The 24,133-nt window shown below is 39.2% G+C and overlaps 2 protein-coding genes across 4 annotated transcripts; both read right to left on the bottom strand.

The window, feature by feature from the left end:
• Positions 1-18,448: 18,448 nt before the first annotated feature.
• On the bottom strand, positions 18,449-19,261 carry LOC140173643 (uncharacterized). Its single transcript, XM_072198140.1, has one exon. It carries the CDS (start codon positions 19,259-19,261, stop codon positions 18,449-18,451), a length of 813 nt encoding a protein of 270 aa, XP_072054241.1.
• Positions 19,262-19,927: 666 nt separating this feature from the next.
• Positions 19,928-23,743, bottom strand: LOC112696462 (uncharacterized). 3 transcript variants are annotated; one of them, XM_025749244.3, is made up of 5 exons: positions 23,189-23,743; positions 22,982-23,093; positions 22,002-22,116; positions 20,850-21,809; positions 19,928-20,339 (listed from the first exon to the last, which is right to left on the bottom strand). In XM_025749244.3, the coding sequence occupies exons 1-5, from the start codon at positions 23,313-23,315 to the stop codon at positions 20,127-20,129; spliced, it is 1,527 nt and encodes a 508-aa protein (XP_025605029.1). In that variant the 5' UTR covers positions 23,316-23,743; the 3' UTR covers positions 19,928-20,126. The 3 variants fall into 3 exon arrangements, with proteins under 3 accessions (XP_025605029.1, XP_029143338.1, XP_025605030.1); XM_029287505.2 differs by having other exon boundaries at positions 19,928-20,358; XM_025749245.3 differs by lacking the exons at positions 22,982-23,093; positions 23,189-23,743 and adding an exon at positions 22,271-22,404.
• Between the last annotated feature and the right edge of the window lie 390 nt (positions 23,744-24,133).

Consider the following 24,133-nt stretch of genomic DNA (forward strand, 5'->3'; position numbering starts at 1 on the left):
TCTGAATGGAGCATCATTGGAATTTTCTATGATGGTCTCTCTGAACTATCCAAGATGTCTTTGGATAGCTCTGCTAGAGGATCTCTTCATCTGAAGAAGACGCCTACAGAAGCTCAAGAGCTGATTGAAATAGTTGCAAATAACCAATTCATGTACACTTCTCAAAGGAATCCTGTGAACAATGGGACCAATCAGAAGAAAGGAGTTCTTGAGATTGACACTCTGAATGTCATACTGGCTCAGAATAAAATATTGACTCAACAAGTCAATATGATTTCTCAAAGTCTGTCTGGAATGCAAAATGCACCAAGCAGTACTAAGGAAGCTTCATCTGAAGAAGAAGCTTATGATCCTGAGAACCCTTCAATAGAAGAGGTGAATTACATGGGAGAACCCTATGGAAACACCTATAATCCTTCATGGAGAAATCATCCAAATCTCTCATGGAAGGATCAACAGAGACCTCAACAAGGTTTCAACAACAATAATGGTGGAAGAAACAGGTTTAGCAATAGCAAGCCTTTTCCATCATCTTCTCAGCAACAGACAGAGAGTTCTAAGCAGAATACCTCTGACTTAGCAACCATGGTCTCTGATCTAATCAAAACCACTCAAAGTTTCATGACTGAAACAAGGTCCTCCATTAGAAATTTGGAGGCACAAGTGGGTCAGCTGAGCAAGAAAATTACTGAACTCCCTCCTAGTACTCTTCCAAGCAATACAGAAGAAAATCCAAAAGGAGAGTGCAAAGCCATCAACATGGCCGAATTTGGAAAGGAGGAAGAGGCAGTGAACGCCACTGAGGAAGACCTCAATGGACGTCCACTGGCCTCCAATGAGTTCCCCAATGAGGAACCATGGGAACCTGAGGCTCAAAATGAGACCATAGAGGTTCCATTGGACTTACTTCTGCCATTCATGAGCTCTGATGAGTATTCTTCCTCTGAAGAGGATGAGTATGTCACTGAAGAGCAAGTTGCTAAATACCTTGGAGCAATCATGAAGCTAAATGACAAGTTATTTGGAAATGAGACTTGGGAAGATGAACCCCCTTTGCTCACCAAGGAACTGGATGACTTGTCTAGGCAGAAACTGCCTCAAAAGAGATAGGATCCTGGGAAGTTTTCAATACCTTGTACCATAGGCACCATGACCTTCAAGAAGGCCTTGTGTGACTTAGGGTCAAGTGTAAACCTCCTGCCTCTCTCTGTAATGGAGAAGTTAGGGATCTTTGAGGTGCAAGCTGCAAAAATCTCACTAGAGATGGCAGACAATTCAAGAAAATAAGCCTATGGACTTGTAGAGGATGTTCTGGTAAAAGTTGAAAACCATTACATCCCTGCTGATTTCATAGTCCTAGAGACTGGGAAGTGCATGGATGAATCCATCATCCTTGGCAGACCCTTCCTAGCCACAGCAAGGGCTGTGATTGATGTTGATAGAGGAGAATTGATCATTCAAGTGAATGAAGAATCCTTTGTGATCACTTGTTATGTATTTATAAAAGATGTATACTCTGAGGGCATTGTTTATTTTCTTCACAATCTCGTTCAACTAACCAGCAAGTGTACTGGGTCGTCCAAGTAATAACCTTACGTGAGTAAGGGTCGAATCCACAGAGATTGTTGGTATGAAGCAAGCTATGGTCACCTTGCAAATCTCAGTTAGGCAGATTAAAAATGGTTTATGGGTTTTCGAATGATTAATAATAAAAAGAAATAAATAATAAAAGGGATAGAACACTTATGCAGATTCATTGGTAGAGGTATCTTTTAAGTATATACAGCTGCTGCATGGCTCAAGCACGCCTGCTCTCCTACTGCTTCTACTCAATCCTTCTTACTCCTTTCCATGGCAAGCTTTGTATAGGGGTTCACCATCAACTGTGGCTACTTTCATTCCTCACGGGGAAATAACCTGTGCGGCTGTCACTCGCACAGCTAACCAGTCTGGAGGCATCACCCATGGCTGATGGCTACATCCCATCCTCGCAGTGAAAACTATGCAACGCACTCTGTCACAGTACGGCTAATCACCGGTTGGTTCCCGCTCCTACTGGAATAGAATCCCTCTTTTGCGTCTGTCACCAACGCCCAGCAGGTTAAAGTTTGAAGCACGTCACGGTCACTCATGATCGGAATCCTACTCGGAACACCACAGACAAGGTTGGACTTTCCGGACTCCCAGGATCCTACTCGGAACACCACAGACAAGGTTGGACTTTCCGGATCCAGATGAATGCCGCCAACTATCTAACTTATACCACGAAGATTCTGTTGGGGAATCTAAGAGATACGCATTCAAGCTCTGTTGCATGTAGAACGGACATGGTTGTCAATCACGCGCATTCATAAGTGAGAATGATAATGAGGGTAATCTGACTCATCACATTCATCATGTTCTTGGGTACGAATGAATATCTTGGAATAAGAATAAAAGAGAATTGAATAGAAGAAGATAGAATTTCATTAATACTTGAGGTACAGCAGAGCTCCACACCCTTAATCTATGGTGTGCAGAAACTCCACCGTTGAAAATACATAAGCAAAGAGTTCAGGCATGGCCGAATGGCCAGCCCTCTCTAACGTGATCACAGGATCAAAATACAATCCAGGATGTCTAATACAATAGATAAATGTCCTATATATACTAGACTAGCTACTAGGGTTTACATGAGTAAGTAATTGATGCATAAATCCACTTCCGGGGCCCACTTGGTGTGTGCTTGGGCTGAGCTTGATGAATTCACGTGTAGAGGCATTTCTTGGCGTCAAACTTCAGGTTATGACGTGTTTTGGGCGTTTGACTCCGGATCATGACGTTTTTCTGGCGTTTAACTCCAGACAGCAGCGTGTACTTGGCGTTCAACGCCAAGTTACGTCGTCATTCTTCGAATAAAGTATGGACTATTATATATTGCTGGAAAGCCCTGGATGTCTACTTTCCAACGCCGTTGAGAGCGCGCCAATTAGAGTTCTGTAGCTCCAGAAAATCCATTTCGAGTGCAGGGAGGTCAGAATCCAACAGCATCAGCAGTCCTTTTGTCAGCCTTCTTCAGAGTTTAGCTCAAATCCCTCAATTTCAGTCAGAATTTACCTGAAATCACAGAAAAGCACACAAACTCATAGTAAAGTCCAGAAATGTGAATTTAACATAAAAACTAATGAAAACATCCCTAAAAGTAGCTTAAACTTACTAAAAACTATATAAAAACAATGCCAAAAAGCGTATAAATTATCCGCTCATCACAACACCAAACTTAAATTGTTGCTTGTCCCCAAGCAACTGAAAATCAAATAGGATAAAAAGAAGAGAATATACTATAAAGTCCAAAATATCAATGAATATTAATTTAATTAGATGAGCGGGACTTGTAGCTTTTTGCTTTTGAACAGTTTTGGCATCTCACTTTTTCCTTTGAAGTTTAGAGTGATTGGCTTCTCTAGGAACTTAGAATTTCAGATAGTGTTATTGACTTTCCTAGTTAGGCATGTTGATTCTTGAACACAGCTACTTTATGAGTCTTGGCTGTGGCCCTAAGCACTTTGTCTTCCAGTATTACCACCGGATACACAAATGCCACAGACACATAACTGGGTGAACCTTTTCAGATTGTGACTCAGCTTTGCTAAAGTCCCCAGTTAGTGGTGTCCAGAGCTCTTAAGCACACTCTTTTGCTTTGGATCACGACTTTAACCACTCAGTCTCAAGCTTTTCACTTGGACCTTCATGACACAAGCACATGAATAGGGACAGCTTGATTTAACCGCTTAGGCCTGGATTTAATTTCCTTGGGCCCTCCTATCCATTGATGCTCAAAGCCTTGGATCCTTGCTACCCTTGCCTTTTGGTTTTAAGGGCTATTGGCTTTTTCTGCTTGCTTTTTCTTTCTATTTTATTTTTTTTTTTCGCCACTTTTTTTTTCTTTTTCACTGCTTTTTCTTGCTTCAAGAATCAATTTCATGATGTTTTTCAGATCATCAATAACATTTCTCCTTGTTCATCATTCTTTCAAGAGCCAACAATTTTAACACTCATAAACAACAAGATCAAAAATATGCACTGTTCATTCATTCATTCAGAAAACAAAAATTATTGCCACCACATCAATATAATTAAATTAAATTCACTAATAATTTCGAAAATTATGTACTTCTTGTTCTTTTGAATTAAAACATTTTTCTTTTAAGAGAGGTGAAAGACTAATGGATTTTATTCATAGCTTTAAGGCATGGTTACACACTAATGATCATGAAGTAGAGACACAAAAACATAGATAAACATAACACTTAAAAACCGAAAACAGAAAGAAAATAAAGAACAAGGAATGAATCCACCTCTAGTGGCGTCTTCTTCTTGAAGGACCAATGATGTTCTTCAACTCTTCTATGTCCCTTCCTTGCCTTTGTTGCTCCTCCCTCATAGCTCTTTGATCTTCTCTTATTTCTTGAAGAGTGAGGGCGTGTTCATGGTGTTCCACCCTTAGTTGTTCCACATTATGGCTCAAGTCTTCTAAGGAGGTACTGAGTTGCTCCCAATAGTTGTTGGGAGGAAAGTGCATTCCATGAGGCATTTGTTGATGAACTTCCTCATGTTCTCCTTGGGGGCCGTGAGGGACTTCCCTTGTTTGCTCCATCCTTTTCTTGGTGATGGGCTTGTCTTCTTCAATGGAGACATCTCCATCTATGATAACTCCAGCTGAATAACATAGATGGCATATGAGGTGGGGGAGGGCTAGCCGTGCCATGTATGAAGGCTTGTCAGCTATTTTGTAGAGTTCATTGGCTATGACTTCATGAACCTCTACTTCCTCTCCAATCATGATGCTATGAATCATGATTGCCCGATCCACAGTAACTTCAGATCGGTTGCTTGTAGGGATGATGGATCTTTGGATGAACTCCAGCCATCCTCTAGCTACAGGCTTGAGGTCCAGTCTTCTTAGTTGGACTGGTTTGCCTTTGGAGTCTACTCTCCATTGGGCGTCTTCCACACAAATGTCCATTAGGACTTGGTCCAACCTTTGATTGAAGTTGACCCTCCTTGTGTAGGGGCGTTCATCACCTTGCATCATGGGTAGATGAAACGCCAACCTCACATTTTCCGGACTGAAATCGAAGTATTTCCCCCGAACCATTGTGAGATAGTTCTTTGGATTCGGGTTCATACTTTGATCATGGTTCCTAGTGATCCATGCATTAGCATAGAACTCTTGAACCATCAATAATCCGACTTGTTGCATGGGGTTGGTTATGACTTCCCACCCTCTTCTTTGGATCTCATGTCGGATTTCCGGATACTCATTCTTTTTGAGCTTGAAGGGGACCTCAGGGATCACCCTCTTCTTTGCCACAACATCATAGAAGTGGTCTTGGTGGCTCTTGGAGATGAATCTCTCCTTTTCCCATGATTTGGAAGTGGAAGCTTTTGCCTTCCCTTTTCCTTTTCTTGAGGAAACTCCGGTCTTGGGTGCCATTGATGGTGAATGAAAAATAAAAAGCTAGGCTTTTTACCACACCAAACTTAAAATTTGCTCGTCCTCGAGCAAAAAGAAAAGAAGAGTAGAAGAAGAAGAAGAAGAAAATGTGAGTAGAGAGGGAGAAGGGGGCTTCGGCTATGTAGAGAAGAAGGGGTTATGTTGTGTGAAAATGAAGAAGAAAAGGGAGGTATTTATAGGGAGGGGGGAGGGTTAGGTTTCGGCCATTTTGGGTGGGAATGGGTGGGAAATTGAATTTGAATGTAGTGGGGGTAGGTGGGGTTTATGGGGAAGAGGAGGTTGATGTGAGTGGTGCATGGGATAATTGGGAAGAGAAATTGATGTGATTGGTGAAGGTTTTTTGGGAAGGGTGACATTGAGAATGAGATTTGGATTAGGAGAGTGTGAATAGGATTAAAAGAAAAGGTAGGTGGGGATCCTGTGGGGTCCACAGGTCCTGAGGTGGGGATCCTGTGGGGTCCACAGGTCCTGAGGTGAAAAGAAATACCATTCCTTCACCCTATAGGCGTGTAAATTGCCTTCATGCACCATTCTGGCATTCAAACGCCCATTGGTGCCTGTTCTGGGCGTTAAACGCCCATGTGATGCTTGATCTGGGCGTTAAACGCCCATGTGATGCTTGATTCTGGCGTTGAACGCCAGTTTCAAGCTTGTTTCTGGCGTTCAGCGCCAGATTGTCCTCTGCGTGCGCATCCTGGCGTTAAACGCCAGGATGTAGCTTGTTTTGGGCGTTCAGCGCCAGGAAGATGCTCTGTTCTGGCGTTGAACGCCCGCCAGATGCATCTTCTGGGCGTTGAACGCCGGCCCGTGCGTCCTCCAGGGTGAAAATTTTTTTCTTCTGTTTTTGACTCTGTTTTTAATTTTTTGATTTTTTTCGTGACTCCTCATGATCATGTACCTAATTAAACACAAAAATAACAAAGAAACAAAATAAAATAAAATTAGATAAATAAAATTGGGTTGCCTCCCAACAAGCGCTTCTTTAATGTCAATAGCTTGACAGTGGCTCTCATGGAGCCACAGAGCAATCAAGTCAATGTTGTCTAGTCCCAACACCAAACTTAGAGTTTGGATATGGGGTTTGAACACCAAACTTAGAGTTTGGTTGTGGCTTCACAACACCAAACTTAGAGTTTGACTGTGTGGGCTCTTCTTGACCTTGAACTGAGAGAAGCTCTTCATGCTTACTCTCTTTTGTCACAGAGGGATTGCCATGTGCTTGAAACACAAGGTATTCTCCATTTAATTGAAGGACTAACTCTCCTCTGTTGACATCTATCACAGCTTCTGCTGTGGCTAGGAAAGGTCTTCCTAGGATGATGCATTCATCATCTTCCTTCCTAGTATCTAGGATTAGGAAATCAGCAGGGATGTAAAAGTCTTCAACTTTTACTAGCACGTCCTCTACTATCCCATGAGCTTCTCTCATGGATTTATCTGCCAATTGTAATGAGAACAAGGCAGGTTGTACCTCAATGATTCCCAGCTTCTCCATTACAGAGAGTGGCAAAAGGTTTATTCCTGACCCAAGATCACATAGAGCTTTCTCAAAGCTCATGGTGCCAATGGTGCAAGGTATTAAGAACTTGCCAGGATCTTGTCTCTTTTGAGGTAGAGTTTCCTGAATCCAAGTATCCAAATCACTAATGAGCAAGGGAGGTTCACTTTCCAAAGTCTCATTACCAAACAGCTTGGCATTCAGTTTCATGATAGCTCCTAGATATTGAGCAACTTGCTCACTAGTCACATCTTCATCCTCCTCAGAGGATGAATAATAGTCAGAGCTCATGAATGGCAGAAGGAGATTTAATGGAATCTCTATGGTCTCAGATTCCTCAGGATCCTTATTAGGAAGCTCCTTCTTGCTTGGAGGACGTCCCAGGAGTTCTTTCTCACTAGGATTTTCGTCCTCCTCCTCCCTAGTACATTCGGCCATGTTGACTAAGTCAATGGCCTTGCATTCTCCCTTTGGATTCTCTTCTGTATTACTTGGGAGAATACTGGGAGGAGTTTCAATAACTTTCTTACTCAGCTGGCCTACTTGTGCTTCCAAATTTCTAATGGAGGATCTTGTTTCATTCATGAAACTGAAGGTGGCCTTTGACAGATCAGAGACTATATTAGCTAAATTAGAATTATTTTGTTCAGAGTTCTCTGTCTGTTGCTGAGAAGATGATGGATATGGCTTACTATTATTCAGCCTATTGCGTCCACCATTGTTAAAACCTTGTTGAGGTTTTTGTTGATCCTTCCAGGAGAAATTTGGATGATTTCTCCATGATGGGTTATAGGTATTTCCATATGGTTCACCCAGATAATTAACCTCTGCCATGGCAGGGTTCTCAGGATCATAAGCTTCTTCAGAAGCTACCTCTCTAGTACTGTTGGATGCATGTTGCAATCCATTCAGATTTTGAGAGATCATGTTGACCTGTTGAGTCAACACTTTGTTCTGAGCCAGTATGGCATTCAGAGCATCTATTTCAAGAACTCCTTTCTTCTGAGGGACCCCATTATTCACGGAATTCCTCTCAGAGGTATACATGAACTGGTTGTTTGCAACCATGTCAATGAGTTCTTGAGCCTCTTCAGGCGTTTTCTTCAGGTGAATAGATCCACCTGCAGAATGGTCCAGTGACATTTTCGAAAATTCAGAGAGACCATAATAGAATATATCTAATAGGGTCCATTCTGAAAACATGTCAGATGGACATCTCTTGGTCAGCTGCTTGTATCTTTCCCAAGCTTCATAGAGGGATTCACCATCTTTTTGCTTGAAGGTTTGAACATCCACTCTCAGCTTGCTCAGCTTTTGAGGAGGAAAGAACTTATCTAAGAAGGCAGTAACCAGCTTATCCCAAGAGTTCAGGCTGTCCTTAGGTTGTGAATCCAACCATATTCTAGCTCTGTCTCTTACAGCAAAAGGGAAAAGCATGAGTCTGTAGACTTCAGGATTAACTCCATTCGTCTTCACAGTATCACAGACTTGCAAGAACTCAGTTAAAAACTGATAAGGATCTTCAGATGGAAGTCCATAGAACTTGCAGTTTTGTTGCATTAAAGCAACTAGTTGAGGCTTAAGCTCAAAGTTATTGGCTCCAATGGCAGGAATGGAGATGCTTCTTCCATCAAACTTGGATGTTGGCTTTGTGAAATCACCAAGCATTCTCCTTGATTATTATTATTATTTTCGGCTGCCATCTCCTTCTCTTGTTCGAAAATTTCTGAAAGGTTATTTCTGGATTGTTGTAATTTAGCTTCTTTTAATTTTCTCTTCAGAGTCCTTTCAGGTTCTGGATCAGCTTCAACAAGAGTGCCTTTATCCTTGTTCCTGCTCATAAGAAAGAGAAGAAAACAAGAAAAGAAAGAGGAATCCTCTATGTCACAGTATAGAGATTCCCTTATGTTAGTAGAAGAAGAAAGGGGTAGAAGAATGAAGAGGGAGATTCGGATTTGTGGATGAAGAGAGGTGAAGAGAAGTGTTAGTAATTAAATAATTAAAATAGAAGAAGAAAAGAAAAGAAGATTTTCGAAAATAATTTTGAAAAAGAGGTTAGTAATTTTCGAAAATTAAAGATAAGATGAGATTAAAATTAAAATTTAAAACAAAAAGAATTTTTGAAAAAGGGAGGGAGAATTTTCGAAAATTAGAGAGGGAAGAGTAGTTAGGTGGTTTTGAAAAAGATAAGAAACAAACAAAAAGTTGGTTAGTTGATTGAAAAAGATTTTGAAATCAAATTTTGAAAAAGATAAGAAGATAAGAAGTTAGATAAGATATTTTGAAATCAAATTTTGAAAAAGATAAGATAAAAGATAAAAAGATATATTTGAAAAAGATATTTTGAAAAAGATTTAATTTTAAAATTGACTTAACTAACAAGAAACTACAAGATAAGATTCTAGAACTTAAAGATTGAACCTTTCTTAACAAGAAAGTAACAAACTTCAAATTTTTGAACCAATCACATTAATTGTTAGCTAATTTTTCGAAAATTGGATAAAAAGATAAGAAAAAGATTTTTGAAAAATAATTTTTAAAATTTTCGAAAATGCTAAAAAAATGAAAAAGATATGATTTTTGAAAAAGATTTTGAAAAGATAAGATTTTTAAAATTGAAATTTTGACTTGACTTGTAAGAAACAACTAATTTTTAAAAATTTTTGACCAAGTCAACCCAAAATTTCGAAATTTTAGAGGAAAATAAGGAAAAGATATTTTTGATTTCTAAATATTGAATGAAAAACACAAAAATGACCCAAAACATGAAAATTTTGGATCAAGACACAAGATGCATGCAAGAATGCTATGAATGTCAAGATGAACACCAAGAACACTATGAAGATCATGATGAACATCAAGAACATAATTTTGAAAAATTTTTGATGCAAAGAAGACATGCAAGACACCAAACTTAGAAATCTTTAATGCATGAAAATTATGAATGCAAAAATGCACATGAAAAACAACAAAAGACACAAAACAAGAAATCATCAAGATCAAACAAGAGGACTTATCAAGAACAACTTGAAGATCATGAAGAACACTATGAATGCATGGGATTTTCGAAAAAATGCAAGAAAAATTTTAAAAGCATGCAATTGACACCAAACTTAAAAATTAACACAAGACTCAAACAAGAAACACAAAATATTTTTGATTTTTATGATTTTCTAATTTTTTTGTATTTTTATTGATTTTTTCGAAAAACATGTTTGGAAAAACGAAAAATAAAAGAAAGATTTTTGAAAAAGATTTTTGAAAAGAAAATTACCTAATCTGAGCAACAAGATGAACCGTCAGTTGTCCATACTCGAACAATCCCCGGCAACGGCGCCAAAAACTTGGTGGACGAAATTGTGATCACTTGTTATGTATTTATAAAAGATGTATACTCTGAGGGCATTGTTTATTTTCTTCACAATCTCGTTCAACTAACCAGCAAGTGTACTGGGTCGTCCAAGTAATAACCTTACGTGAGTAAGGGTCGAATCCACAGAGATTGTTGGTATGAAGCAAGCTATGGTCACCTTGCAAATCTCAGTTAGGCAGATTAAAAATGGTTTATGGGTTTTCGAATGATTAATAATAAAAAGAAATAAATAATAAAAGGGATAGAACACTTATGCAGATTCATTGGTAGAGGTATCTTTTAAGTATATACAGCTGCTGCATGGCTCAAGCACGCCTGCTCTCCTACTGCTTCTACTCAATCCTTCTTACTCCTTTCCATGGCAAGCTTTGTATAGGGGTTCACCATCAACTGTGGCTACTTTCATTCCTCACGGGGAAATAACCTGTGCGGCTGTCACTCGCACAGCTAACCAGTCTGGAGGCATCACCCATGGCTGATGGCTACATCCCATCCTCGCAGTGAAAACTATGCAACGCACTCTGTCACAGTACGGCTAATCACCGGTTGGTTCCCGCTCCTACTGGAATAGAATCCCTCTTTTGCGTCTGTCACCAACGCCCAGCAGGTTAAAGTTTGAAGCACGTCACGGTCACTCATGATCGGAATCCTACTCGGAACACCACAGACAAGGTTGGACTTTCCGGATCCAGATGAATGCCGCCAACTATCTAACTTATACCACGAAGATTCTGTTGGGGAATCTAAGAGATACGCATTCAAGCTCTGTTGCATGTAGAACGGACATGGTTGTCAATCACGCGCATTCATAAGTGAGAATGATAATGAGGGTAATCTGACTCATCACATTCATCATGTTCTTGGGTACGAATGAATATCTTGGAATAAGAATAAAAGAGAATTGAATAGAAGAAGATAGAATTTCATTAATACTTGAGGTACAGCAGAGCTCCACACCCTTAATCTATGGTGTGCAGAAACTCCACCGTTGAAAATACATAAGCAAAGAGTTCAGGCATGGCCGAATGGCCAGCCCTCTCTAACGTGATCACAGGATCAAAATACAATCCAGGATGTCTAATACAATAGATAAATGTCCTATATATACTAGACTAGCTACTAGGGTTTACATGAGTAAGTAATTGATGCATAAATCCACTTCCGGGGCCCACTTGGTGTGTGCTTGGGCTGAGCTTGATGAATTCACGTGTAGAGGCATTTCTTGGCGTCAAACTTCAGGTTATGACGTGTTTTGGGCGTTTGACTCCGGATCATGACGTTTTTCTGGCGTTTAACTCCAGACAGCAGCGTGTACTTGGCGTTCAACGCCAAGTTACGTCGTCATTCTTCGAATAAAGTATGGACTATTATATATTGCTGGAAAGCCCTGGATGTCTACTTTCCAACGCCGTTGAGAGCGCGCCAATTAGAGTTCTGTAGCTCCAGAAAATCCATTTCGAGTGCAGGGAGGTCAGAATCCAACAGCATCAGCAGTCCTTTTGTCAGCCTTCTTCAGAGTTTAGCTCAAATCCCTCAATTTCAGTCAGAATTTACCTGAAATCACAGAAAAGCACACAAACTCATAGTAAAGTCCAGAAATGTGAATTTAACATAAAAACTAATGAAAACATCCCTAAAAGTAGCTTAAACTTACTAAAAACTATATAAAAACAATGCCAAAAAGCGTATAAATTATCCGCTCATCACCCACCTACCTCACCCTTCAAATTCAAACCACTTTCCCTCCCAAACCCACCCATACATGACCGAACCATGAGCCCCCCCACTCCTATATAAACCCATCTTCACTCCTTCATTTTCACACAACCAAACCACCACTTCTCCCCCTTTTTGGCTGAACACAAAGCCATTCCCTTCTTCTTCATTTCTTCTTCTTCTCCTCTCTTCTTTCTTCTTTTGCTCGAGGACGAGCAAACCTTTTAAGTTTGGTGTGGTAAAAGCATTGCTTTTTGTTTTTCCATAACCATTTATGGCATCCAAGGCCGGAGAAACCTCTAGAAAGAGGAAAGGGAAGGCAAAAGCTTCCACCTCCGAGTCATGGGAGATGGAAAGATTCATCTCAAGGGTGCATCAAGACCACTTCTATGAAGTTGTGGCCTTGAAGAAGGTGATCCCCGAGGTCCCTTTTTCACTCAAAAAGAGTGAATATCCGGAGATCCGACATGAGATCCGAAGAAGAGGTTGGGAAGTTCTTACCAACCCCATTCAACAAGTCGGAATCTTAATGGTTCAAGAGTTCTATGCCAATGCATGGATCACCAAGAACCATGACCAAAGTGTGAACCCGGATCCAAAGAATTGGCTTACTATGGTTCGGGGGAAATACTTGGATTTTAGTCCGGAAAATGTAAGGGTGGCATTCAACTTGCCCATGATGCAAGGAGATGAACATCCTTACACTAGAAGGGTCAACTTTGATCAAAGGTTGGACCAAGTCCTCACAGTCATATGTGAAGAGGGCGCCCAATGGAAGAGAGATTCAAGAGGGAAGCCGGTTCAACTGAGAAGGCATGACCTCAAACCCGTGGCTAGAGGATGGTTGGAGTTTATCCAACGCTCAATCATTCCCACTAGCAACCGGTCCGAAGTTACTATAGACCGGGCTATCATGATTCAGAGCATCATGATTGGAGAAGAAATAGAAGTTCATGAGGTGATATCCCAAGAACTTTATAAGGTGGCGGACAAGTCCTCTACCTTGGCAAGGTTAGCCTTTCCTCATCTCATTTGTCACCTCTGTTATTCAGTTGGAGTTGACATAGAGGGAGACATCCCCATTGATGAGGACAAGCCCATCACTAAGAAGAGGATGGAGCAAACAAGAGACCCCTCTCATCATCAAATCCCTGAGATGCCTCAAGGGATGCACTTTCCTCCACAAAACTATTGGGAGCAACTAAACACCTCCCTAGGAGAATTGAGTTCCAACATAGGACAACTAAGGGTGGAGCACCAAGAACACTCTGTTCTCCTCCATGAAATTAGAGAAGATCAAAGAATCATGAGAGAGGAGCAACAAAGACAAGGAAGAGACATTGAGGAGCTCAAGCACTCCATAGGATCTTCAAGAGGAAGAACAAGCCGCCATCACTAAGGTGGACCCGTTCTTTAATTTCCTTGTTCTTTATTTTCTGTTTTTCGAAAAATCATGCTTATGTTTATCTATGTTTGTGTCTTGTGATCATTAGTGTCTTAGTGTCTATGCCTTAAAGTTATGAATGTCCTATGAATCCATCACCTCTCTTAAATGAAAAATGTTCTTAATTGAAAAAGAAAAGAATTGCATGAATTTTGAATTTTATAACAGATTAATTATTTTGATGTGGTGGCAATACTTTTGTTTTCTGAATGTATGTTTAAACAGTGCATATGTCTTTTGAATTTGTGGTTCATGAATATTGGCTCTTGAAAGAACGATGAAAAAGGAGACATGTTACTGAGGATCTGAAAAATCATAAAAATGATTCTTGAAGCAAGAAAAAAGCAGTGAATACAAAAAAAAAATTCGAAAAAAAAAAAGAGAAAAAGAAAAAGAAAGAGAAAAAGAAAGAAAAAGAAAGAAATAAAGTTGTGATCCAAGGCAAAAAGAGTGTGCTTAAGAACCCTGGACACCTCTAGTTGGGGACTCTAGCAAAGCTGAGTCACAATCTGAAAGGGTTCACCCAATTATGTGTCTGTGGCATGTATGTATCCGGTGGTAATACTGGAAGAAAGAGTGCTTTGGGCCACGGCCAAGACTCAATAAGTAGCTGTGTTCAAGAATCATCATACTTAACTAGGAGAATCAGTGACACTATCTGGATTCTGAGTTCCTAAAGAAGCCAATCATTCTGAATTTCAAAGGATAGAGTGAGATGCCAAAACTGTTCAGAGGCAAAAAGCTAAAAGCCCCGCTCATCTAATTAATACTGATCTTCATAGATGTTTTTGGAATTCATTGCATATTCTCTTCTTTTTTATCTTATTTGATTTTCAGTTGCTTGAGGACAAGCAACAATTTAAGTTTGGTGTTGTGATGAGCGGATAATTTGTACGCTTTTTGGCATTGTTTTTAGTATGTTCTTAGTATGATCTAGTTAGTTTTTAGTATATTTTTATTAGTTTTTAGTTAAAATTCACTTTTCTGGACTTTACTATGAGTTTGTGTGTTTTTCTGTGATTTCAGGTATTTTCTGGCTGAAATTGTGGGACCTAAGCAAAAATCTGATTCAGAGACTAAAAAGGACTGCAGATGCTGTTGGATTCTGACCTCCCTACACTCGAAGCGGATTTTCTGGAGCTACAGAAGCCCAATTGGCGCGCTCTTAACGGCGTTGGAAAGTAGACATCCTGGGCTTTCCAGAAATATATGATAGTCCATACTTTGCCCAAGATTTGATGGCCCAAACCGGCGTTCAAAGTCACCCTCAGAATTCCCAGCGTTAAACGCCGGAACTGGCACAAGAATGGGAGTTAAACGCCCAAACTGGCATAAAAGCTGGCGTTTAACTCCAAGAAGAGTCTCTACACGAAAATGCTTCAATGCTCAGCCCAAGCACACACCAAGTGGGCCCGGAAGTGGATTTTTATGTCATTTACTCATCTCTGTACACCCTAGGCTACTAGCTCTCTATATATAGGACCTTTTACTATTGTATTTGGAGCTTTTGATCATGTTTTTATGATTGAACCCTCATTGGGAGGCTGGCCATTCGGCCATGCCTAGACCTTGTTCTTATGTATTTTCAACGGTGGAGTTTCTACACACCATAGATTAAGGTGTGGAGCTCTGCTGTACCTCGAGTATTAATGCAATTACTATTGTTCCTCTATTCAATTCCGCTTGTTCTTGTTCTAAGATATCACTTGTTCTTCAACTTGATGAATGTGATGATCCGTGACACTCATCATCATTCTCACCTATGAACGTGTGCCTGACAACCACCTCCGTTCTACCTTAGATTGGGTGAATATCTCTTGGATTCCTGATACACGATGCATGGTTGATCGCCTGACAACCGAGTGCTCGCCTGACAACCGAGCCAGCCATTCCGTGAGATCAGAGTCTTCGTGGTATAGGCTAGAACTGATGGCGGCATTCAAGAGAATCCGGAAGGTCTAACCTTGTCTGTGGTATTCTGAGTAGGATTCAATGATTGAATGACTGTGACGAGCTTCAAACTCCTGAAGGCGGGGCGTTAGTGACAAACGCAAAAGAATCACTGGATTCTACTCCGGCCTGATTGAGAACCGACAGATGGATAGCCGTGCCGTGACAGGGTGCGTTGAACATTTCCACTGAGAGGATGGGAGGTAGCCACTGACAACGGTGAAACCCTTGCATAAGCTTGCCATGGAAAGGAGTAAGAAGGATTGGATGAAGACAGTAGGAAAGCAGAGAGACGGAAGGGACAAGCATCTTCATACGCTTATCTGAAATTCCTACCAATGAATTACATAAGTATCTCTATCTTTACCTTTATATTTTATTCGTATATCATCATTCATATCCATTTGAGTCTGCCTGACTAAGATTTACAAGGTGACCATAGCTTGCTTCATACCAACAATCTCTGTGGGATCGACCCTTACTCGCGTAAGGTTTATTACTTGGACGACCCAGTACACTTGCTGGTTAGTTGTGCGAAGTTGTGTTTATGCCATGGTATTGAACACCAAGTTTTTGGATTCATCACCGGGGATAATTTGTGTTGTGAAAAGTTTTCTAATCCTAATCCTTTTTAATTCAGTTTTAATAATGTTTGCCATCAAGGGGGAGATTATTGAGTTTGAAAAACTTGAATTATATTTATTTGATGACCAAACATTATTAAAATATTAATTAGAAAATTATTAATTTGTAAATAACTTCCAATTGTTTAGTTAATGTGTTTGTTAGTGTGCAGATTTTGATTATTGGGCCAAAGACATTTTAAGCCCAACTTGTTATTTGAAGTTAATTAAGCCTTGTGCTAAATTATACTATGTGGCTGAATTTCTTAAAGGGATAACAAAGCTAATTGGGCCAAGAAACATGTGCACAATCCAAAACAATTTTCTTCTTAGACCAACAAAGCCTTGGTCCAAATTGGAAGAAGAGAGAAGGACTACAAGCAAGCCACGGTTACCCACTTTCTTTAGATAGTAGAATTCAAATCTCAATCCAATTGAATGCATGTATTGGTTACTAGAACTCAAATTTCACTTTGGTTAAATGCACACATAAGTAACCGAAACTCACAATTCAATATCATTTAATTGTGCATTGAATGTTTTGTATCTTCTCTCTCCTCTCTCTTCTTTGCTATTCAGTCACTTCAATCAAAAGAATAAAAGAAAAGCAAGTTATTAGAGAAAGTAACAGTGAAGCTATGGAAGAAGAAAAAGCTAGATTGATGATGGCTTTTGAAAAAGAAAGATCTGAAGCAAGTCTTGGCTAGATCTTTGCCATTGAAGGCAAGATTTTGAAGAAGAGCATCTAGATCCTCCATACCAAGAAAAGAAAGCATCTGCCTCTGTCAGAGAGGAAGATCTCAGTTGCAAAAGTTCATTTCTGTTTTTGTTCATAAAAAAAAGATAGCAACTGGAGATACGGATAGGAAGAAGCAAAAATAGAAATAAAGAAGCTGTCAATGATCAGAGATTCATCAAGGGATAGAGTTCTTTCTTGGAGCCAAGTCAAGACCAAGGGATCAGAGTGAAGGATCTTGATGAAAAGGGTTGAGAGAGGTACATGCATTTTGGTTTTTGGTTTTTCCTCTCTCTTCTCTCTGCCCGAACCATTGCTACTATGGGTTGGAGAAGAAGGTGCTTGGTTGAACCGGTTTTAACCTTCGAAGCTTTCCCTTCTATAATAAAGGTGAACGGCCAAGGGTTGAGATCATGGAGAGTAAACACAGAGTTTTCATAGCTACCCGAAGCTAACAGAGTTCTTCTCTTTCAATGAGTTTCATTTTGTTTTCTTTATCTTAGTATTGTCTTTCTGAGTCTCATGGTAAAAGGCAAACACGGTGAGATTTGTAAGAAAAAGCCAATGACAGGAAAAAGGTAGTGATTAATATTAGAAAAAAAGCCATAGATGTCTCAGAGTTTCTTTGTACATCTGTATGTTGTGTTTTATGATCCTGTGGGGATTCCCTTGCAAGTTGGGTTAGCACTTTGCGGTTGAAAGCTAGGTTTTGAGTCCTAGTCAAGTTCAGATTTGGGAATAGAATCTGGATTTGTTCCAGATAGGAATGGGTAGTTCCTAGGGAAGAATTGGTGTTTGTAATCTAATGATTATAGTGAAATTTCGTCACTGTTGTGATGGAGACTAGATGTAGGCTGCATTACACTTAGCAGCTGAACCAGGATACATCTGGATGAGATTCTCTCTTTCTCTTCTACTCCTATTCTATTTCTGTTGCATTGGAGATAAAAATGAAAAATATCTCCTAACCCGTTACGAGACAAAAAGAAAATGTTTCTTGACTCGTTATGAGACAAAAGTAAAAATATCTTCTGAAGTTCATTGAAAAGTCAGAAATTAATATTCAGCAAAAATGGGCTAAGATTCAACCCCCATTCTCTTACCCATTGATTACCATCAACAGTTATTAGAGAGCAAGCTAGATTTGTCGAAATTAATGCTTAAACCCGACATCAGCTCAAAGCAACGAAGTAGTCTCCTGTAATTCTTGATGGTCTCTTGCTTAGGTGGGCAGAACAATATAGTATCATCTGCAAACTGAATATACGACAACTCAATATGATCTCGTCCAACCAACAACGGAGATATGCGACCATTTCTAACAACCTCTCCAATCATCCTATGTAGGACATCGACAATTAGAACAAATAAAAATGGAGACAAGGGGTCACCTTGTCGCAAGCCTCTTTCCATTTTGAACGGCTTAGAAGGCGAGCCGTTTATCAACACTAACATAGAGCACGTACTAACACATTCCATAACCTATCCCCTCCATCTTCGTCCTAACCCCATCTTTTGCAAGACAATGTCGACAAAAGTCCACTTGACTCTATCATATGCTTTCTAGAAGTCTAACTTTATTATTGCAGCTTGCTTCTTCTTCAGTTTGATCTACTGAACCGTTTCACTCACAATAAAGGCCCCATCATATATCTTCCAACCCTTGACAAGGACACTCTGTGTCTCACCTACTAATCCTGGCATAACTACTTGAATCCTCCTAACCAACATCTTTGATATTACCTTATACACATACCCCACCATGCTAATCAGACAAAGGTCTTTGATTTCTTTAGCCTTACTAAACTTGGGGGCCAACGCCACCCAAGTGACATTAGCATTTGCCGGTAACCTGGAGGATTGGAAGAAGACCAGTACCGCTACAGTGAATTCAGTACCAATTTTATCCCAGTACTTTTTAATAAAGTTCATGTTATGGCCATCATTACCTGGAGCCTTGGATGATTCACAATCCCAAACTGCCTCCCTAACCTCCTCAGGTGTCGGTAGCCTCTCTAAAGCCAATGCATCCTCCTCACTGATCATTTTTACCAGACCATCTCGAAAACCCACCATAGGAGACTTCTCTTGATGATACAACTCCTTATAAAACCCCCTAATGGCAAGCTTAATCCTAGCTTGATTCCTTATCAATCTTCCATTAATAACCAGGGCATCGATCCTATTATTCCTCCTTCTCGCAGAAGCTAAGTTGTGGAAGTATCTCGTATTTTTATCCATATCCCTTGCGTGCCTAGACCTCGACATCTGCTTCCAATGTAATTCTTTCCTCACATACCATTTCTCACAACATGCCACTAGCGCCCGCCTTCTTGCTTCCACTGTTCCATCATAATCCCTATCACCCACCATATCATCTATCTTCTTAATCTCTTCTTCAAATTTCATGATTTTGTTGTCCATGTCACCCAACTTGTCTCTATGCCATCTTCTCAGTGGAATAGAATGCCTTCAGTTTATCGGTGAATTGTACCTCTCTTAACCCTCTCCATTCCTTCTTGACCAACCTTAGAAAACCTTCATGTGTAAACCACGAATGCAAACTTCGAAATGGTCTTTAGTTTTTTTAATTTGTTAATGTGCACAAATTCTAATGATAAATATTTTTAATCCTTTTTAATGTTATTTTTTATTCTAATTTATTATTTAATAATGATAAAATATCAATTATTATTTATATGTTTTATTATATTAGGTGAATTGAAATCCAATATACTATAGTTATATGAATTGAAATCCAACAAAATAAAACCCCATTAGATGAAATATCAACAACCATTCATCTCTTTTTTTTTTTTAATATAATAGGCAAGACTAAATAGTTAAGTCTGTTAAAACTTAAAACTTAAAAAGAAAAGCATTCAAAGACAGAAAACAGCCATAAGAAACTTTAGTATTTGCTTTCTTTCTGTTATCATCTCTTGATTTCTTCTTAATGTTTGTTACTTTTACAAGATTTAGAAAAGCATAATGAAAACAGATTTAATGATTTCAACTTTTGTTTTTACAAAATCTTGAAAACAAGAGAAATTATTTTGTTAAAAATCAAGTAAATTTGATCTGTTGCACTTATTTAATAAAACAATTGAACGAGCTCTTCAATTTAAACTTTGAAGTAAAATGTCTTGTACAAACAATCGTCGTGCCACAGAGAACAGAGGCTCAACCATTAGTACATTTTGCCAGGAACATGATTCCAAAAAATGCGCTGGCGCTTGTTCTACGGCAAAGAAAATAAAATGGCAAGAGCACTTCGCGAATTTCACCTCTAGCTTCCAAAATTGCTCTCTTCAACCTCGCTTCCGTCACAAGATATGACACTCGGTTCAGAGCTCGCTGTGCTGCTTGTGGCAAGGGGAGAATCAGAAACACCAGCTGCCTTGCTCTTCAAGGAACCACCGGATCTCACGCTGTACATGGAAGAGGCTGGAATGTTTGTCACGTGTGGCCGTATATTTCCCTGAAAGCTTCGTCTTATATCCTGCCAAAAAGAAAAGAAACTGGAGATAACTTGGTAACTGGCTTGCCTAATATGAAACAGACATAACTCAAGTAATCTTATTTACTCGTGTATTTTAGCAACACATGTAGGAGTGAGTTACTTCTAGAGAGTGGCAACTGTTGGAAATTTGTTATAATATAAACTTCTATTCTTGTCTAGTTGTAATTATTCATAATTTCATCCGTTAGTGTTAATTTTTGATGGACACATTAGATTAAAAGAAAAGACACCTATAGAGATTGTCCTCTCTATGCCCATTGATAACGACATTTTTCAATTTCTCTCTAACCGACAAAAAAAACACAGAGAAGAACTTCCATCATGAAAGGGGAAAGAGAGAGAAACCAATCATGAAGTTCCCGGGTATGAAAATCACAACCTTCAAGATCCTATTTCGTTTACAGCAACAACTCTCAATGTACTAATTTACTTCAAGGCAGTTATTTTAACGACACATATGAAATAGAATGCATAAAGTTATGAACATACCATATGCCTCATTGCCATATCCAAAGATTTCTTTGAGAGTGTAGTTCCAAATCCAGAACTACCAGAGGAAGATTTTCCATTAGAATTGTTGTTGGCAGAGTGATGATCAACATGCTTAGGAGGTGCCAATTTTCTCATGTTGACAACTCTTTCAACCATTTTTGTCCCAATGACAACCGGGCTATCTTCATCGCCATCAGTGAAACGAGCTCCACTCAAAGCATGCAAGGAGGTCTGACCACTATAGGCAGACCCGGTTGAAGGCCGCCCCTTGGACGGCGCGCTTGACTGCCTTCTAGGTTTTTCATTGCTGGTAGCCTCGCCAGAAGATGATGGTGGTCTGGAAGGTGCTCCAGGCCTACTCCTCGTGACTGAAGCCGGCCTTTCAGGCAACGATGTTTTCAAATTCGGAGGAGCATCAAGAGAAAATCCAGGCATTTGTGAAGGCTCCCAAGGTCTAGACTTAACTGATGGTGAGATACCACGCGACTGAGCCGGATTCTTTGCAGCTGCAGGGCGTGCTTTTGAAGCAGAAGAAGGCCTAGTCAGAGGAGCAGACACACCAAGTATCCTTGATGGGGTTGATGATCTAAGATTAGGTGTTGCTGATCTTTGAGAAGCCTTAGGAGCTGTCGAAGAAGATCTTGAAGTTGGTGTTGAGCCCTTGGAAGTGGATTGGGTAGTAGGCGTGGATGATCTCAGTGATGGAGCTGCAGGCTTTGCAGATGTTAAGGTGGGCCTGGAGGAAGGTGTGGAAGGCCTAGAGGTTTTAGTAGAAGAAGGTAATGTTGACCTTCCAGAGGGCGTTGAAGACCTCGAGGAAGCCGAGGATGGAGGCCCAGATGAGGAAGGCTTTTTGTTACTAGTGGTGGAAGAACCATGCCCTGGCATTGTTACATTATTCTTGGTGACTATAATGGACTTGGTTCTTGAACTAGGTTCTACTTGGATATTAGAAACCTGTAACATGATAATAACAAGAAAGTTGCACATATCAAATCAACTAGAGAAAGAAAACAGAATGTCTCAAATATTCATGTGTGGAATTTTAAAAGATAACTTGTCAATTGAATTTGAGGTTGGTGCATCCAACCAATTGTTATGGTTTTGCAACATACACAAATTTAGATAGATTAAATTGTTCATACACACCCTAGGCTTTAATGCCGTTGGATGAGTTTTATGAATCTCTGCCTCGCTTTTTACTGACATATGTGGTTCCTTTTCAAGAGTTGGAAAAAGAGGAGCATCTGGTGAAGAAAGAAGCCTAAAACAGAACAAACTTCTCGTCAGAACGATGGATTCCATTGCAATGGACAAAGATTATAATGCAACAAAAATCCAGAAAATATGAATGAGTCATATGTGATTATATTATTCAGTTTAGACAATTTCAGCATAGCAGAGAAGTCCAAATTTACATAAGAAGCAACTTGGTGTGTTGCAGACAAAGAGAATACAATTGTTTTTCCACTTCTTAAGGTTTCAATTTGAAATCAGCAACAATATGAATATTTTGAAGGAGTATATTTGAAAACTAAAGCTTGATGCTAACTTAATTCTTTTGGAGGATCAGAAAAGGTACCAGAATCAACTTTGATGTTAAAATTAGAAATCGGAAATTTCAAGTCATACCAACATCCAATCATATATTTTCATGTAGACAAAAGTAGTTAACTTTCCTTAACAATGTATGATATTAAACTGATGATTGAAAGAAATTAATTATGATCCCTTCATCATGCTTGAATAATGATAAGAACAAAGACAATTAAGGTTCAAAGCATAAAAAGATATCTCAAGTGGGGACCGCTCAAAAACAAAAACAAAAAGAAGAAAACAATCATACACTTTTATCATTCTAAAAGCCAACTTATGAAATAATTATCTACAATTTTTATATACTTCTCATCTCATTATTTTAACTACTTTCAACTAAACTAGCACACCATTTTGATTTACTATCAGTTCCACACCAGATCAGCTATAAAAATAGTGGCCCACAAGAAAATTAAGGTTTAATTAAAATTCCCTTTTGAATCCAATTATAGTAATCTACAAGATCTAGATACTCTCATATGAGTATGACTCAAATTAAACAATTAACAAAAAGTTTAAAAGACCCAATTTACCAATCATAATCAGACTTATCATTCTCCGAATTCAAGAACTCTTCAACCCCAGTCTTCCTAGGAGGCACTGAAGATACTATCTTAGAAACGGTAGAGTTCTCTCTGTTGGATTCTGCAGTGAACAAGAACAGCATAAGCTCACATAATAAGGCACCATGAAAAAAGAAAAGGGGCGTGAAGAAAAAGATAAAAGAAAAAGAAACATACCCAAATTGGACAAATCAAGTTCCTCAGAATCTTGGAGGAAGAGCAGGTTGTTCTTCTCATTCTCCTTCTCCTTCCTCCTCATCTCAAGGAACAAGGCAAGTTCCTCATCTCTCTCCTTCATCACCATCACCTCAGCTTCTAGAAGCCTCTTCTGATGTTAAAAACAAGAACTCAGAAGATCACACCTTTGATTATCCCCTCAAGCACCAAGTTCCAAAGTTGAACTCTTTAAATCAGAACGATGAGCAAAAAGGGTATCACAAGGATCTAAGAATGAATGGATATGGTGTCAACACAAGTTGCCTTCAAAGTTCCAATAAGCTAAGAAACTCAGCAAGAGAGAGAGGTGAATCAATCAATCATTCAGATCACATGTACAAGGTAGATTGGTGTGTTGTGCTCGAAGATTTTGATCTTATGTTTGCTATGACAATGTTGGAAGCTGCGGTGGTGGTGGTTGTTGCTGCGTGCAACTTTGTCCGTAGGTGACTGTTTGGCATTCAGATGTTTGAAAATGGAAGACATAGACCAAAGATTAAAAAACAACACTAGACTAGATTTGAATTCAATTTATGCGGTTTATTTAATTGTTCTGCTGACATTATTATTTATTACATTAAGAAATTCGAAATGGGTTTTTCTTAATCTTCCTAAATCTATAATATTGGAATTTGAATTGGCAATAAAGTTGCTCCACATGTTTTATGTTTAATGAAGTTGCCCCCTATTCGGGTAGAAATTCTTTTCTCTTTCCTATTACAAGGTATGTTTATATAATTTTTAGAAGGGCAATTCTATGGTGTCTATGAGTTTTTGTCTAAATTTTGCCTAACTTATTTTTTGTAGTAAGTTTTGTTTTTTTAAAAATTATTTATTTTTATATCTTTTAAATTAAATAATAATTTTTAACCCTTTTTAGTAAATAGGCACCATTTTTTAGGCACC

This window comes from Arachis hypogaea, chromosome 6, assembly GCF_003086295.3.
Source record: "Arachis hypogaea cultivar Tifrunner chromosome 6, arahy.Tifrunner.gnm2.J5K5, whole genome shotgun sequence".
Lineage (NCBI taxonomy): Eukaryota > Viridiplantae > Streptophyta > Magnoliopsida > Fabales > Fabaceae > Arachis > Arachis hypogaea.

Coding starts and splice junctions, on each gene's coding strand:
- LOC112696462 (XM_025749244.3), bottom strand. CDS start 23,315: ATGGTGATGAAGGAGAGAGATGAGGAACTTGCCTTGTTCCTTGAGATG. Junction 21,810..22,001: donor CAACGGCATTAAAGCCTAGG/GTGTGTATGAAC, acceptor ATCATGTTACAG/GTTTCTAATATCCAAGTAGA. Junction 20,340..20,849: donor ATATGGCAATGAGGCATATG/GTATGTTCATAA, acceptor TCTTTTTGGCAG/GATATAAGACGAAGCTTTCA.
- LOC140173643 (XM_072198140.1), bottom strand. CDS start 19,261: ATGGACAACAAAATCATGAAATTTGAAGAAGAGATTAAGAAGATAGAT.